Below are 18,326 nucleotides of genomic sequence, written 5' to 3' on the forward strand. Positions count from 1 at the left end.
ACAGTCAGTATATGAATGAAGTACATACAAGTATAAATAAATGTATATATAAGGGATCTCATAGCACAAAGCGCAGCCATTGGTCTAGCACTGGCCGATCAGTCAAGGCTGCACAAGTGACCCTACAACAACAAAGAGCAGCCACATGACTACCATGGACCTGTCAAGCCCTGAGGAACAACTGACCCAGCAGCACAGCCAGCAGCAGTGGCCATAGCACTGCCCTGGGAGAAAGTGAGGCAGAAGTGACCTCACAACCACACACATCAACCACATGACCAGCACTGTCCTATCAGGCACTGGGGCACAAAGGACCTCAAAACTACCACCAACAGCCCTGTCGCCAGCACTGGGTGATCAGGCACTGAGGCACAAGCGACCTTGTATAAGAAACAGCAACAGCATGACCATCACAGGCACAAACAGCAGTCACGTGTCTCCTTGTTGCCTGCCATTTACAGGTGCACAGGTGGCTTTACACTGTGTATCAAAAGACTTTGCTTGCTGCTTGCAGATCCTGTTCTGAGGAAGTAGTGACTTCACAGTCTTCATCAAAGCCGCGTGCCACCAGCTGGCCTATCAGATCGTAAGGCAAGTGTGACCTCACAAGCAGAAACAGAAGCCACATTCCTACTACTGGCCGCTCACATAAGGAACAAAGGTGACCTCACACTCGGCAATGAAGGCATGGGCTTGCTGCTGAGGCACACCAACGTCAGAAGCACAAACAGCGCTGATCTCCATACCACTGCTCTATCAGGTGCTCGTGCAGAAGTCAGCTCCGAATCAGAAACAGCAGCAAGGGCTCAGTTTTTTCAGCAACAACGACCTCAGATTCTGCATTGAAGCCATGTGCTTGCTGCTGGCCGATCAGGCACTGAGGCACAAGTGACCTCACAGGCACAAAAGCAGAAATGTGCTTGATGCTGTTCCTTGAAGCAAAAGTCACCTCTCCAAAACAAAAACAACAAGGTGGCTGCTGGTGGCCTAGCCAATACTGAGGCCCAATAACTTCACAAACACAACCATCAGCAATATGCATTGAGCTGGAGTGTCACCTACTGAGGCAGAAGTGACCTCACAGGCAGCCATGAAGCCACAGATCTGCTCCTGCTCTGTTGGGGACTCAGGCACGATTGACTTAACCAGGCACAAACAGCAGCCATGTCCATGCTGATCACCAATCACATACTGATGCACAACTGACCACAAAAGCACAAACACAGCAATGGGCCTGCTCCTCATTTGTGAGACACTGAGCTACGACGGACCTCAGCAGGTTCACACAAAGCCAGGTTGGTTTTGTGGGTTGGTGCCCATTTTTCCTAGAAGACTGTTGGTGCCTTATACGATGAGTCAAAGTCCCTTATAATAAATGCCAGCATCTCTTGACTGCCTTTGTCTGGGTGCCCCAAAGCCTTTGTTGCTTAAATTGAGGAAATCTCATAGCCCTTGGGGTCCTGGCTCTGCGAGAGCTGAAGATGTGCCCAGAGCTAGGTTGCCCATGGCACCCAGCCCTCAGTGCTCTCTGAACCCAGCTGTGGGGCCTCATCTCGTGCTGCAAAGCTTGTGCAGCGAAGATAGCTGGCACACCAGCAGACCTCCAGCCTGAGGGTGTCTCATTACTTGGGCCTCGCTTCAAAGCCTCTGCCCCCTTTTCCCCTTCACAAGGTCTCCTTGTCCAAGTAACTAAAGGAAAGGAACCGAGGTTATTTTGAGCTCAGGAGGCCTTCAGGACTCTCCAATATTTCTACATTGTATCTCTAACTTTTTTATTCCTAAACAAAATCCCTATCCCTCCATCCCTAGGTGCAGGTTCCTGAAGGGATGAAGGTGGAACGCAGCAGCCTGCTCTGCTAAAGAAAACAGGCTTTTCCCCTCTGAAAACAGCAACACTGTCAAAGGAGCCAGCTCTGTTCCTGCTCTTGTGCTGATCATTTGCACATGCCTTGTGAGCCTAGAGTGCCTTGGCCACCCTTGGGTGTGAGTGCAAGAGCTTCCCTGCGTGGGCTGAGGTGGCAAGGGAAGGCAGTGAGCAGAGCAGTGCTGGAGGAGTGTGCAAATGATGAATGTACTGCACGCAGTACCAATGCCAGGCATGTGTTTGTGCTTCTGAGGTCCCTTGTGCCCCAGTGCCTGACAGGGCAATGCTGGGCCTCTGGCTGCTGTTTGTGCTTGTGAGGCCACTTGTGCCTCAGGGCCTGATAGGCCGCTCCCAGGCAGGCAGCTGCTGTTTGTGCTTAGGAGGTCCCTTCTGCCTGAGGACCAGAGAGGCCAGCAGTAGGCCCATGGATGCTGTTTGCTGGTGTGAGGTCGCTTGTGAACCGGTGCCTGCTAGGCCAGTGCTGGTCATGTGGCTTTTTTGTGCTTGTGAGTGAGGTCAGATCTCCATGAGTCCCTGATAGGCCAGTGTCATGGCTGTGGCTGCTGCTAGTGGATATGAGGTCACTTGTGCCTCAGTGCCTCACAGGTCAGCTACGGTTATGCGGCTGTTGTTTGTGAGGTCAGGCCTGCACCAGTGCTGGATAGGACAGTCCTGGTCATGTGGTTGATGTTAACTGTAGTGAGGTCCCTTGTGCACCAGTGACTTGCAGGATTATGCTAGGCCCATGGGTTGTGTTTGTGTTTCTGAGGTCAGTTCCACCTCCGTCCCCGATGGGGCAATGCTCGGCCCCTGGCTGCTCGTTGTGGTTGTGAGGTGACTTGCGCACCAGGGACTTACAGGCATGCACTAGGTCCATGGCTGCGTTTGTGCTTGTGAGGTCGCTTCTGCCTCAGTCCCTGACAGGGTAATGCCAGGCCTACAGGTGCTGCTTGTGTTTGCGAGGTCACTTCTGCCTGAGGCCCTCAGAGGCCAGTGGTAGGCCCCTGGCTGGTGTCTCTGGTTGAGAGGTGGCTTCTGCACCAGCGCCTGATGAGCCAGTGCCCGGCACCTGTCTGCTTTTTGTGGTAGTGAGGTCAGTTCTGCCTCCGTCCTTCCTCGGACCATGCTAAGCCCCTGGCTGGTATCTGTGGCTGTGAGGTCACTTGTGCCTGTGGCCTTTGTTGCCACTGTTATGGACATTGCTGCTGCTTGTGGTTGTGAGGTCCTTGTACCTCACTGCCTGATAGGCTGGCGCTGGTCATGTGACTGCTGTTAGTTGTTGTGAAGTCATTTGTGCCTCATTGCCTGATTGGTCAGTGCTGGTCATGTGTTTCCTGTTGGTGGTTGGAGGTCTCTTGTGCCTCAGTGCCTGATATACTGGTGTTGGTGATGTGGCTGCTCTTTGTGGTTGTGAGGTCATGTGTGCCTCAGTGCCTGATAGGCCCGTGGTGGTCATGTGTTTGCTGTTTGGGTACTATGACATCACGTGTGCAGCAGTGTCTGATAGTCCAGCACTGTCACATGCTTCTGCCTGTGCTTGTGAGGTCACTTGAGCCTCAGGGCCTCATAGGCCTGTGCCAGGCACATGGCTGCTCTTAGTAGCTGTGAGCTCACTTGTGCCTCATGGCTGATCGGCCAGTGCTGGTCATGGGGCTGGTGCCTGTGTCTGTGAGGTCATTTGTGCACGAGGGCCTCATAGGCCAGCACTGGTCACATGGCTGCTGCTTCTGCTTGTGAGGTGACTTGTGCCCCAGTGCCTGATGGGACAGTGCTGGTCATGTGGTTGATGTGTGTGGTTGTGAGGTCACTTCTGCCTCAGTTTCTACCAGGGCGGTGCTATGGCCATTGCTGCTGGCTGTGCTGGTGGGGTCAGTTGTACCTCAGGGCTTGACAGGTCCATGGTAGTCATGTGGCTGCTCTTTGTTGTTGTATGGTCACTAGTGCCGCCTTGACTGATCGGCCAATGCTAGACCAATGGCTGCGCTTTGTGCTATGAGATCCCTTATATATACATTTATTAATCCTTATATGTGTGTGAGTGTGTGTAATTATAGAACGAGAAAAGGAGAAGGTGTGCTGGCTTTGTGGATCTACCAGTTAGCACCCATCTCTGTGCAGTAATGAAAGAAATATCTCAACCCAATGTGTCTATTGGTTGATTGCAAACTGGATAAAAAAACCCAATTTTGGGACAACGCCTTGAACTACCTGGCAACACTCTTATTAATGCACCCCAGGAGTCAACTGGCCTTCTTGGCCACAAAAGCACATTGCTGGCTCATGGTCAACTTGTTTTCCACTAAAACTCCCAGGTCCTTCTCTGCAGAGCTGCTTTCCTGCAGCTTAGCTCCCTGCCTGTACTGGTGGGTGGGGTTATTCCTCCCTAAGTGCAGGACTCTGCACTTGTCCATATTGAACCTCGTGAGGTTCCTCTCTGACCAGCTCTCCAGCCTGTCCAGATCTCTCTGCATGGCAGCACAGCTCTCAGGTGTATCATCAGGCACAACTCCCAGCTTGGTATGCCCAGCTTGCCAGGAACTCCTTGCTCATCCATGCAGGTCTCCTGCCTTTCATTTCCTTTCCTTTACCTCTTTCTCCTTCGGATGCACTGCTCTTGAGCTTGGAGGGAGTGATGCTTGAATACTAGCCAGCTCTCTTGGACTCGTCTTCCTTCTAGAGCGCTAACCCACGGGATTCCTCCGAGCAGGAATCTGAAGAGGTCAAAGTCTGCTCTCCTGAGTCCAGGGTTCCAATCCTGCTTATTGCCTTGCTTCCTCCATGCAGGATCCTGAACTCCACCATCTCGTGGCTGCTGTAGCCAAGGCTGCCCCCAACCTTCTTGTCTCCAACAGGTCCTTCTTTGCTGGTTAGGACAAGGTCCAGCAGGACTCTCCTCCTTGGTGGCTCCTCCTCCACCTGTGTCAAGAAGTTATCATCGATGCTCTACAGGAGCCTTATGATTGTTTCTGCCAGGGCCTGCAATCATGAGGCTACTTCTAGCTGTCTGTGGAGGATCTCATCGACTTCCTCTTCCTGATCAAGTGGCCTATAGTAGACACCCAAAACAGTGTCCCCCACATTAGCCTGCTATTTAATCCTCATCCATAAGCTCTTGACTGGCTCCTCCTCCACCACTAGGCAGATCTCAATACATTCCAGTTGCTCTCTCACCTAAAGAGCAACTCCACCACTTAGCCTTCCTGGCCTGTCTCTCCTAAAAAGCACATAGCTGTCTACGGTGACATTCCTGTCATGCGAGCTATACAAAGGTCAGTACAGTACTCTACTGACCTTAGCCTCCATTTCAGTAAGCTAAAAAAGCCCAGGTCCCTCAGACTCTCCATAAAGGCCATGTGCTTGAGGAACCCAATCCTATCTGGACAGAACTCCTCTAGATCCTCTCCAGATGCTCCCCATTCCTCCAGCCCTGGGTAGCCCTCACTGGGACACACTGTTCCAGACGTGGCCACACCAGTGCTGAGTCCAGAGGAATAAGACCTGCCCTTCTCTGGGTGGCCATGCTCTTCCTAACGCAGTCCTGTGTGCATCTGGCCTCATCGGTGGTGAGTATACATCACAGGCTCATATGGCATCCTCTGTAACATCCACGCCCTTCTCAGGATCAGTCCTCTGCCAGTGAGGGCTCTGCCTGTCCTGATGCAGTGTTGTTCTGCCCCACTGATGAGCCTTTCAAACAGGACAGGATGTGGGTTCTATCCCTGTATACCCCACCTTTACCTGACATCCCGGTAAAGCATGACTCATTCCTGAAAATGCTCGGAGCTCCATGATCCAACCAGCCTTTTGCCCATCTGAATGTCTACTGGATATCCACTACTCTCCTGTTCTCCACATGTACAAGTCTTTTATCACAGAAGGCAATCAGGTTGGTCAAGAATGATTTACCTTCAGTAAATCCATGCTGACTCTTCCCAGGTGCTTTCTTCTCCTGCCCAGGAATTTGACTGGAGAGGCTGGTCTATGACACACTCTTCTCCAGAATGAGGTTGAATGGCCAGCAGCTCCCTGCTTTGTCCTTGTGGCTCTTTTTTTTTGAAGATGGGCACAACACATTCCTTTCTCTGCTCATTGGCACCTCCCCTGATCTCCACAACGTTTACAAGAGGATAGAGAGCAGCCTTGCTGTCCTCACAGTCGACTCTCTCCATGCCAACCATCCAATGCCATAGATCTCTGTAGGCTGAGTTCTAGAGACTTAGGCCCTGTGGGCTGCTTTTCTCCTCAGGAGTCCTGACTCTGGGCATAACAGCTCAGAAAGTCTTGTTGGTGAAGGCTGAAGCCAGCAAGGACCTGACTTCCCTAGACCAATCTACATCTGCTTTTACTGGAAATCTCTGCCCCATTCGGCAGTGAGCCAACATTTCCTTTTTTTATTTTTTTACTATGATTGCAGCAGCAGCAGCTCTTCTTCCTGTCCTTCACGTCCCCTGCGGGTGTCTTTCCCAGAGGAGATTTGGCTTCCTTAATGCCATCCCGACTTTGCTGGACATTGTTTCCAAATTCCTCCTTTGCAGCCTCTGCCTTCTTCCCCTTTCCATATGCTGCCTTATACCCCTGGAGCTTACGTGTGAGCTCCCTGTTTTGCCAAACCAGGGTCCAGAGATGTCACTAATTTTAAAAACTCTTCTTTAAGGAGCATTCTTGTTCTTGACAGACGTGTTCCTTAATGATCTGCTGGTTTTCCTGAGCTCTTCTGCCCTGCAGGGCTGCCTCCCTTGGTCCATCCCATGGAAGAGCTCCCTACATCCAAGCTACCCCTTCACACGTAGGGCACCCCCCTCCTCATCTTCCCTGTAGAACTTGTACCTGCCATTGAAGGACTCCAGTCACACAAGTGATCCCACCACATCTCTGTTATTCCAGCCAGGTGATGATCTTGTGACAGCTTGTGCATTGCTCCTGCCTGCACCCCAGGCTGTGTGTGTTTGCATACATTCTGGCTTCAGCACCTCATTGTAGTGGTGACCAAAGATTTGTCATGTGTTACCAAAGACCTTATGTATGCAAAGGCTTTCGTGCAAGTGGTGACTTACTGGCATGGGTAGCAGGTGGCAATATAATACTGAAACGAGGTTCCCTTTAAGACAGCAAACCCTGCAGTGCCCAAGGCCAGGGAGAAACACAGCTGGGCCATGCAGGAATAGTAGGAGTGGAGTTGGCTGCCCAAGCTGACTCTGTGACACCTTGGGGCCGGTGACAGACTTGAACCAATCTCCAGGCAGGACAAAGTGTCGCTGAAGAAGTCTGTGAGCCTGGGCAACCTGTGACACCACCACTCTAAGGTCCTCATTAGCCCAGTCCCCAGTGTTGCTATTCGTTTGTTTGGGCACATGTAGGAAACCCGAGATGCCCTGGGGCACGTGCCCAGCAATCACTCCAAAGGGGCATGGTTTTCCTTTAGGTCCCAGGGTGGATCTGCTAGAGACAGGTGGTTGTGCTGGACACCCCTGCCATTTGAAATCACGTGTCTGCACTGGACTAGAATTGCTATTCGTAACACTGGAATTTTCATTAGTCTCAGCTTCATAGCATCATTGCAGATGACCAAGATATTTTGCCACCTGGCCCCCACCTGATGTTCTAGGAGGATTCAGGGCTCCCAGTCACTCCATCAGAGCAAGCAGACACTGATCCTGCCTGGGATGACCTCTGTCTCATCAACTGTCACCAAGTATTTGTGTGAGCAACTGACTCCCAGCCTCCATCTCCAGTGATTAGAACGGGAGCTTAGACAAGGAGCACTGTGCTGTGCTCACTTCAGTTTTGACAGTGGGAATCATACCTACCATGTATTTGTGGAGTTCACAGTGGGGATAGGGGGATCTGAATCTAACTCCAGCCTGGGGTCTTCTAAACCAGGATGTGATGTTCAGATTGACTCATCTGAGCCAGTACCAGAACCATGTGTCAACGAACTCCCTTCTTGTCCCTGTCTGGGTGTCGTGCCTAGTTAAGAGATGGGAATAGGAGCTTCCAGATGAGGACATTTCCACTTATCATAGGCATCCTCTGATGAAATAAATGGCAATGTTGGAATCAGTCTCTATGCTTTTCAGAAAGGGAAAACAGGTGATTATTTTAGTCTACTTGAGGGATCATCTCCCAGGAGGAGGGAGCACAAGTTACAGAACAACTCCTGCCTTCAGCTGGTCCTCTGCTGAGCCCAATTTTGGGGACAGAGGTTGCTCATGGCAACCTGGCAGCACTGCTGAGAGATGGCTGTGTCCCAAGGCAGCTCCTCTGCAAAGAGCAGCAGGACTCTGGGCACTGCCTGCTGCTGAGGAGGAGATCAGATGAGAGAAGACAGAAGTGAAAGGCAGTGCAGAGTGAGAGGCCAGAGGAGATCTCCTTGTGGGAGAAATCGTCACAGCCTTTTGCATGGTAAGTCTCTGGCTACAGGGCAATGCTCCTGTGTTTCCTAGAGGAGTCTTCTAAGTCCATCCCATCCCATGAGTGTGGAGGATGGGGAGAAATTTCAGAGCAAGGATTCCCTGCCAGAGGAAGGAAGGGAGGTCCGAGGGACATGTCACTCTGCTCCTTTCTTGGAGGGATGGCTGCAGGGGTGTGAAGCCTGGTTGTGCACCCAGGAGGGCATGGACTGTCCTTCAGAGCAGAGTCTCTGTGCCCCAGGGTGCTGTGTGCCTGGGGCAGGGACTCTGCTGCCTGCGAGGGTCAGCACTCAGGCTGCCTTGGAAGCTCCACACAATGCTGCAGGGTGGAAGCTCTGGGTGGAAGTAGGGAACCCTGGCAGGGCAGGTACTTTGTCCCATGGAGAGGCTGCTGCATGAGTCAGGGCTGGGGGTCATATCCAGAGGTGACTTTTCACCAGGAATGCCAAGGCAGGGGAGAGCTGAAAGAGAAGGTGCTTTCATGAGTTGGTGCTTTCAGTTATTTTCTGTTTGAGTGGAGTGTAATGGGACTGGATCTGTCAGGTTTAAAAGGTGGGAGAGGCTCCAGAACAGTGACACTGAGAGCAGTAGTTCTGGGAGGGACTCAGCAAGTGCCTACATCCACCCTCAGCCTGCAGATAGAGTCAACATCACATTTCGAGCCTCAGCTAGGTTTTTCTCACCTGCTCCTTAGCACCTACAGACTTGGAGGTGCCCCTGGACAGTGTCCTGGCTCTGGCTTTAGGCAGCAGAGCCTTGGTCAAAGTGTGAGAGGAAACTGTCAACTCCAAAGCCCCCTCTCCTTTCCCACCCAATACAGCCCTCTTCTCTCAAGGTTGTTGGGTCCAGGACATGAGTCATTTCCTCTGCAGCCAGACATCCAGGGGAGGAGACACTACTGAGTGTCTCTCTGTTCCTCCCTGTCCCTGCTTCCCTTGGCACAAATATCATGATGTTGCTCCCTGTTTCTTTCCTTCCTGCACATGCTGCCCTTGTCCTTCCCCTTGGGCGGTCTGGTCAGAGGGGTTTCTGATGCAGTTCAGACACCAACCATGTGAGTCCTGCCATGTAGATGTATCTTTGACAGTGAGGTACCCAAGTCCCCCTCTAACCTCTGGGGCTCTGGGCAATGCAGCGTAGGGGGCCAGAAATGAGGCAACTCTCTCTTCCAAATACCCTCAACACCCTTAGGACATTCAGCCATTTCCCTGGGGTGTCTGGCTGGGCTGCAAGCTACCCTCCAGAAGGGCACAGCTCTCCCGTTGCAGCTGGGTATAACCCAGGTGCCTTAGGGAGAAGCACCTAGATACTAAGAACACAGAAATGCTACTGGGAGGCTGGATGTGGGCAGCTGGAGGGAGCCCAATGTGTTTTGCAATTGTTCCCCACCAGTGAGATGGGGGCAGAGGGCAGCTGGGAACAAGCCTGTGCTCCTCCCTCTACACCAAAGTCAGAGTGAATCCTTTTGCCTCTGTGGAATCAGAAATGGTCATTCTGAGTGCAGCAGAAGTGTGGATGATTTCTACCTCCAAGAATCCTCCTCCTGTGTGACAGGGTCAAACTCAGCTAAAGAAAACAAACCAAAAAAAGCCTTTAAACTCTTCATGAACCTACATCGTTTAGAATGGAGTGGATTAAATCTGACTGGAACTGGGAATATAAATCTTAGTCACGTCTGTTCCCATGTACACAGTGCTGTAGGTCAGGGCTGACTCCTCGGGAGCCCACAGGCAGAGGCCGCTGCTCCTCACAGCAAGCTCAGCCAGCACAAACCAGAGTTTAAGCCATGGAGCTCAGTGATGGTGCAGCTGAGAGGGGGAGTGCTAATGTGTGTGTGCACTGGGGGAGGTGCTGGTGGAGGGGGTTGAAAGAGCTTTGCTCAGAGAAGTGTGTCCTAATTTGTGTCTATCTGTTCTTCCTTGGACAGTCCTGCAAGCTCAGGAGGTGCAAAATGTCCAACAGCAGCTCCCTCAGTGAGTTCCTCCTCCTGCTGTACGCTGACACCCGGGAGCTGCAGTTCTTGCACTTCTCCATCTTCTTGGGCATCTACCTGGCTGCCCTCCTGGTCAATGGCCTCATCATCACAGCCGTAGCCTGTGACCACCACCTCCACACCCCCATGTACTTCTTCCTCCTCAACCTCTCCCTCCTCGACCTTGGCTCCATCTCCACCACTGTCCCCAAATCCATGGCCAATTCTCTGTGGAACACCAGGGCCATTTCCTACTCGGGATGTGCTGCCCAGGTCTTCCTGGTTTTCTTCTTGTTTTCAGCAGAGTATTCTCTCCTCACTGTCATGGCCTATGACCGCTACGTTGCCATCTGCAATCCCCTGCACTATGGCACAATCATGGACAGCAGAGCTTGTGTCAGAATGGCAGCAGCTGTGTGGGCCAGTGGGTTTCTCAATGCTCTCCTGCACACTGCTAACACATTTTCACTCCCTCTCTGCCAAGGCAACACAGTGGACCAGTTCTTCTGTGAAATTTCCCAGATCCTCAAGCTCTCCTGCGCAGACTCCTACCTCAGGGAAGTTGAGCTTCTTGGGATTATTACCTGTTTAGCCTTAGGGTGTTTCATTTTCATTGTGCTGTCCTACGTGCAGATCTTCAGGGCTGTGCTGAGGATCCCCTCCGAGCAGGGCCGACACAGAGCCTTTCCCATGTGCCTCCCTCACCTGGCCGTGGTCTCCCTGTTTCTCGGCACTATCATCTTTGCCTACCTGAAGCCACCTTCTGTCTCCTCCCCAGTTCTGGATCTGGTGCTGGCTGTTCTGTACTCAGTGGTGCCTCCAGCAGTGAACCCCCTCATCTACAGCATAAGGAACAAGGAGCTCCAGCAGGCAGTGAGGAAACTGTTTCAGCTGGTACTAGTTCAGCAGCAATGAGCTGCCCATCTCTCCTCACATCTGATTCCCAGTTCATCTCCACAGCTCTTGTGCTTTGGGAGTTCTGTCTGTGATAGTCATGTTTGTTCAGAAATGTCTGAATTCCTCCCACGTATCTGGAGGCACAAACCTTGTCTTTCTCACCCAGAGGCCCTCTGTAAATCTGCCTATCACTGTGTCAGAGCTGGCCTCCCAAGTAGCATCTCTGTAATAAAAAAGGGTCTTCTGAGTACTGTGCCTGAATGATGGGTTCTTTTTCCAAAGCTTGAGCCAAGAATGCACTCAGGGAATTACACCCAAAAAGGCCCTGTTATTGTGCTTACATTTTCCACGGGCTTAGGGTCATGATCTCTTTTGGGTGATGTGTGTGGGAATGAGGGCTGGATTTAGCTGTCACTTATGAGTGCCCAGGGTGCTTAGAGAGGGTGAGTGGTCAAGAGGTGTCTGCTGGGGACTGTCCCACATATTGGAGGGCTGGTGACAGATGCTGCCCATCCTTCTGGAAGGGAATATGGAGTCACCCAGAGAGCACAGGGCATCTCCAGGGGCAGCGTGTGCCTGGAATAGGCAGGGAGCAGAGATTCTCAAAACCAGGCAGAGTAAAGCAAATGTAAAGGGCCAAAGCAAGGAATGCCCCACATGTCCCTGAGGAGAGGGAGTGGACTGGGACTAATAAACCTCTGAATACATCCTGAGCAATGTGTAATGTCCCATGATTGCTCCATCTATCCATGATTGGAGATTCTGGATGGGAGGTTTTCAGATGCAGTGATGCTGGTCCAATATCATCACCTAGGGACATGTTCCAATAGCATGTACCCTAGGGACCCCTTAACTCTACCAGAACTGTTTCCTTATCTCAGCTGTGCTCAGCTTGAGCAGCCACTGGCTGTGAAGCAGCTCGGCATTGTTGACAAGATGGAATATGCACGTCTGACCTTGGCAGGAGTTTGGTCAGTGTGCAGAGAACACACTCTGGGGCTGCGATCACGTACTCTGCCAGTCCCCTGACTCACTGCCAGATCTCCCACAGATCTTCTCCCTGCATATACACACAGTGGCGAAGCTTCCCCATGGTCATTCTTCCAGACTAGCCCTTCCAGGGTTGACAGCACATCCCACCTGTGGGGTGGTCCATGACCAGCTCCATCCTTTTGCATGTCTCTATATCCTGATGGAGGGGAAAAGGCCAGCCTTGCATGGCTTCTCTTCTGCATGAGACCCCTGGCAGATCCCAGAGCATGGTGTCTGCTGAAGCCTGCATGGGGCACAGCCTGGGCTGGGCAAGGGCTAGGTGAGGCAGTCAGGCACTACAGGCCGGGTGGTGAGGTACCAGAAAAGGTACTCTGGGTCTCACTGCCTGTCCCATCACCATGAACATGACAGATGATCTGGATGCATGCTTGAACCTGACTTTCGTCTCTGGGCCTACTTCGCTCGCCTCAGGTGTGTACTGTGGGGTGGGGCCCTGGCTGCTGATGTCCCTCCCATGCCAGTCATGTGACTGTCTTTGGCTCCCACCTCCCAGTCTTGGAGGGAGCAGCGGGCCCTTGCTGCTCTTGGACAATGGCAGAGCTACAATGAGAAAATGGGCCCACACATATCCAGATGAGTCTCCTGAAAAGAGTTCAGGCATGCCCCAAAAGATGTCTTGGCCATCTCTTGGAGAGTTGTGCAACTAGCTCCGCAACACGGTGTTGTCCAAAATCTGTGTTCTGTTACCCAGTGTGCAAGCACCCAATAGATACACACAGGGTTGAGATATTTGTTTATTTGATTTCTGCGCAGAGATGGGGGTTCCAGGTGTAAATCCACAAAGCCAGCATACCTTCTCCCCCTCCCATTCTTGATTTATACACACTTTTCAGGGAGTACTTTATAAAAATCTTTCTAGTGCTTACAATTCCATTACATCAGATGATGGCTCTACGCTTGCGCTTTCACATTCTTGTTAATTAGCATAGGAAGCGAAGAAGAGGTGGTAACATCATTATCATGTCATTTCCGTCTCATTATTCATTTAGGGGTGTGTAGTTTAATATGTTAATAAGCCTTAATGAACCTAAGGTCACTTCTGGGTTATTCTGCCGGTTTTGTCTTGCCTACCCCTCGCAATCTTCAAAGTGCTGTGGTTTCATCAAGGTTCTTTAGCCGGAGCTGGTTATCCTTTGCAGTACTGTTTTTCTCTCTCCCTTGTCCTTCAGACTTGTTAACTATTTGCAAGGTTTTTCTCACAGTATTTCTCTAACAACAGTGGCATGCACACAAGAAGGCAGTGGTGCACGTGTAAGCCCCCAGAAACCTCCTGCTGAGCTGTGAGGGGGCTGAGTGCCAGCTTTAGTAGAGAGGCTGACTACAGGAAATCCCGCCTCTGCCAACCACTCCCAGCACTGCCCACGATGCTTGGAAAATCAGAACTTTCCTACAGGCTCCAACTCCAGAAAGGGCTCAATTCTTTGTGCTTCCAGAGCCTTGCTCACTGCGATTTCCTTTCACTGATACTGTCAAGGGAGGTGGAGGAGAGAAGCCAGGACAATGTTGTTCACAAAAGGCTTTATCCATTAACCAGATAAATCTCCTCATGTGTGCTTGGCCAGCTTGGCTAGGGCAAAAGGTTCTCAGTCTCTGGTCACCTACATCAATGTCAGAAAGTTTAATGTGAAAGCTGACTTGAGTTCCACCTCACCCAGACAGCTGAGCATACCTGTGAGCACACCTGTAAGCACACCCTAGCACCATGAGTTGACTGTCTTCAATAGACTTGATGGCAGCTGGTCAGTCAGAAGGTGCTTGCTTCATGAGTCTACTGCAGAGATGTGGCTTAGGTCCCGACATCTTGGAGAATCCTATGCACCAGCGATTCATACTGCATACACCAGCAGCTGGGAGGCCTGGCAGGAGCAATCTCAGTGCATGATATTCGTGCTGACAGCCACAGTAGCCACTGTGCAACCTTCAAGAGGTTGAGCCCAATGCGAACATGTGTTTAGAAGAGGGAGCACTGCTTTCCTGGACCTACTGCTCTTCTGTCCTGAAGACAGAGAACCATGCTGGCTTGGGCCCTGGCACTGCTGCTGTGAGGCAGGCAGGTAGGCAGAGGAACCTGCACCCATGGCACCTGAGGCCATGCTGTGGTGCCTAGAAGAACTTAGCTTTCCCCTTACCTCCAGCACACCCAACTCTGTCAAGAGATCCCCCCTGCCCAGCTGCTGGTACACTATCCAGCTCTGCTCATCTACGTGGCTGCTTGTGGAGCTGTGGTAGAAGCCACTTCACCATGCCAAGATGTGGCTGGACTCCTGCCCTTTCTGTGGTGACAGGGCCACCCTGGTGCACAGGAACAGAGAGGAAGGAGCCCAGCAGGCTTTCCTGGCCACCCACAGGAGATGCATATCCACGCATGGAGAAACTCAGCAGCCCTGGTGTCCTGGTGACAGGGGCTGCATGAGGGCTTTCATCCCAGGGGCCTTGTACCTCCCACCATGCTGGGGCAGGAGACCCATGGCCAGAGAGGCTGTGGTGTGGCCCCAGGTTCCTGATGTCACCGTGCTGTCACCCAACAACGCAGTCACAACGCCCAAAGGCAGCAGAAGAGGCAGAGGCTCCCGGGCCCCTGCCAGTCTGCCAGGCTTCACAGCTGGCTGCAGCCAAGGGCTCTCTGCAGGCTCCCTGGAGGCTGTCCTTGGCCACAAACACACCCCTGCGTGGGCAGCAGGGCTGTCGATGGCTATCGAGCAGGACGTTATTGCAGGACATCCAGGGGCAGTGGAGCCTGAACCTCAGGACACCCACTGACAGAAGCAGTCAGCAGCTGTACCTCCATTTGGTACGCAGACCTCTTGCTGGCCTTCCTCTGGCCTTACTTCCTGACCTTGCTTTGCACCTCCTCTGTCCTGCCTTGGTGCTGAGACCATTTCCTGCAGTGCCTCCCCTGCTCATTGAGGGCCTGTGCCTGCTGCTCTGCTCTCGAACACTGCCTAACGCTGCCTCCTGTGCCCACTGCCACTGCCCCAGCACAAATGCCCCTGTCTAACCCTTTCCTCCCCATCTTGGCAGGGCTCCCCATGCACAGCCCTGCTCTCTCCAGACACCTGCTCCCCGTCAGAGCAGCACAGCACTGGGGACACCCTCATTTCCACCACAGGGGATGAAGCTGCTGTGACATGCTGCACCCCCTGCCCCAATGCATCATGGAGGGTGGGCAGCCAACATGCACCTCCATAGCAGGGACACACCAGGGACAGGACAGGACTGGACATGGCAGCAAGCAGACAACCTACCAGGGGCTCCAAGCCACACAAAGCCGAACACTCCTGCCCTCCCATTCTCTTCTAGTCCTCCAAGGCTTTGCAACAGGCCCTGCCTGTGAACAGCCAGGCACTTCCCACCTCCAGGAAGCAGAGAGCAATGCTCTCCCCAGGGCTCAGCACGCCAGCTCTCATCTCCCTGTTTTGCCTCCCATGCCCTCATAAGCGCATACACCCTTCAGGTGCCTGCTGCTGCACTAAGGGCTTTCATGGGAAAGGATCATAGAATCATAGAAACAGAAAATCAGTAAGGTTGGAAGGGACCTCTGGAGATCATCTAGTCCAACAGCCCTGCTCAGCAGGGTCACCTGCAGCCTGTTAGACAAGGTTGCATCCAGGCAGGCCTTGAAGATCTCCAGAGAAGGAGACTCCACAACCTCTCTGGGCAACCTGTTTCAGTGCTCTGTCACTCTCACAGGAAAGAAATTCCTCCTCACGTTCAGGCGGAACTTCCTGTGCTTCCATTTCTGCCCATTGCCTCTTGTCCTGTCACATGGGACAACTGAAAAAAGTTTGTCCTCGTCCCCTTGACACCCTCCCTTCAGGTATATATACACATTGATCAGATCCCCCCTCAGTCTTCTCTTCCCCAGGCTAAACAGGCCCAGCTCTCCCAGCCGTTCCTCATAGCGCAGATGCTCCAGCCCTCTGATCATCCTCGTAGCCCTATGCTGGACTCTCTCCAGCAGCTCCATGTCTCTCTTGTACTGGGGATCCCAGAGCTGGACACAGGACTTGAGGTGAGGCCCCCCCAGGGCTGAGTAGAGGGACAGGATCACCACCCTTAACCTCCTGGCAACACTCTTCCTAATGCAGCCCAGGAGACCGTTGGCCTTCTTGGCCACAAAAACACATTGCTGGCTCATGGTCAACTTGTCATCCACCAGCACTCCCAGGGCCTTCTCTGCACAGCTGCTCTCCAGAAGGTCAGCCCCCACCTTTTACAGGTGCATGGGGTTATTCCTGCCCAGGTGCAGGACTCTGCACTTGCCCTTGTTGAACCTCATGAGGTTCCTCTCCACCCAACTCTCCAGCCTTTCCAGGTCTCTCTGGATGGCAGCACAGCCCTCAGGTGTATCAGCCACTCCTCCCAGCTTGGTATCATCTGCAAACCTGCTAAGGAAGCACTTTGTCTCCTCATCCAGGTCATCGATGAGTAAATTGGATAGGATAGGACCAGTACTGAGCCCTGGGGAACTCCACTAGCCACAGGCCTCCAACTAGACTCCGCACCACTGATGACAACCCTCTGAGCTCTGCCTTTCAGCCAGTTCTCAACCCACCTCACTGTCTGCTCATCTAACCCACACTTCCTGAGCTTATCTAGGAGGATGTTATGGGAGATAGTGTCAAAAGCCTTGCTGAAGTCAAGGTACACAACATCCACTGCTCTGCCCTCATCTCCCCACCCAGTCATTCCATCATAGAAGGCTATTAGCTTGATCCCCTAAGCAAGGATTTCCCCTTGGTGAATCCATGCTGACTACTCCTGATCACCTTCGTATCCTCCATATGGCTGGAGCTGACACCCAGAATGAGATGTTCCATCACCTTTCCAGGGATGGAGGTGAGGCTGACCAGCCTATAGTTGCCTGGCTCCTCCTCTTGTCCTTCCTGAAGACTGGAGTGACACTGGCTTTCTGCCAGTGCCCAGGCACCTCTCCAGTTCTCCAGGACCTTTCAAAGATGATGGAGAGCAGTCTGGCAAGAACATCCACCAGCTCCCTCGGTACCCGTGGGTGCATCCCATCTGGGCCCATGGATTTGTGAATGTCAGGCTTGCCCAGAAGATCTTTAATCTCATCCTCCTCAATGAAAGGACAGTCTTCCCTTCTCCAGACTTTCTCCCTTGTCTCCAGGCTCTGGGATTCTTGAGGGCTGCCCTTAGCAGTGAAGACTGAAGCCCAGAAGGCATTCAGTAATTCTGCCTTCTCCATATCCCTTGTCACCAGGGCCCACGCCCCATTCAGTAGTGGGCCCACATTTTCCCTAGTCCTCCTCTTTCTACTGATGTATTTGAAGAAGCCCTTCCTATTGTCCTTGACATCCCTTGCCAGACTTAATTCCAAATACGCCTTAGCCTTCCTAGTTGCATCTCTACATACTCTGACAGCATTTTTATAATTCTCCCAAGTAGCCTGTCCTTTTTTCCACATTCTGTGTACTGTCTTGTTCTGTTTGAGTATTGCCAGGAGCTCCTTGCTCACACATGCAGGTCTCCTGCCTCCTTTGCTGGCCTACTTTCTCCTTGGGATGCACCGCTCTTGGGCTTGGAGGAAGGGATGCTTGAATACTAGCCAAATCTCCTGAACCACCCCTCCTTTTAGGGCCTTAACCCATGATATTCCTCCAAATAGGTCTCTGAACAGCCCAGAGTCTGCTCTCCTGAAGTCCAGGGTTGCAATCCTGCTTATTGCCTTACTTCCTCCATGCAGGATCCTGAACTCCACCATCTCGTGGTCACTGCAGCCAAGGCAGCACCCTGACTTCACATCTCCAGTCAGTCTTTCTTTGATGCTTAGGACAAGGTCCAGCAGCACACCCTTCCTCTACCACCTGTGTCAAGAAGTTATCATCAATTTACTGCAGGAGCCTCCTGGACTGTTTGTGCCTAGCTCTGTTGTCCTTCCAGCAGGTATCAGGGTGGTTGAAGTCTCCCATGAGAACCAGGACCTGTGATTGTGAGGCTACCTCCAGCTGCCTGTAGAAGGCCTCATCGACTTCTTCTTCCTCGTCAGGTGGCCTGTAGTAGACACCCACAACAGTGTCCCCCGTGTTAGCCTGACCTTTGATCTTTACCCATAAGCTCTCAACTGGCTCCTCCTCTAACCCTAGGCAGAGCCCGATGCCTTCCAGTT

At 52.3% G+C, this 18,326-nt stretch overlaps 1 protein-coding gene across 1 annotated transcript; it reads left to right on the plus strand.

Annotated features, from left to right (window-relative positions):
* The first annotated feature begins 10,225 nt into the window (after window positions 1-10,225).
* On the plus strand, window positions 10,226-11,161 carry LOC134154634 (olfactory receptor 14J1-like). Its single transcript, XM_062601310.1, has one exon. The coding sequence runs from the start codon at window positions 10,226-10,228 to the stop codon at window positions 11,159-11,161; it is 936 nt and encodes a 311-aa protein (XP_062457294.1).
* The last annotated feature ends 7,165 nt before the right edge of the window (window positions 11,162-18,326 follow it).

This window comes from Rhea pennata, unplaced genomic scaffold, assembly GCF_028389875.1.
Source record: "Rhea pennata isolate bPtePen1 unplaced genomic scaffold, bPtePen1.pri scaffold_32, whole genome shotgun sequence".
In the NCBI taxonomy this organism is placed as follows: Eukaryota; Metazoa; Chordata; class Aves; order Rheiformes; family Rheidae; genus Rhea; species Rhea pennata.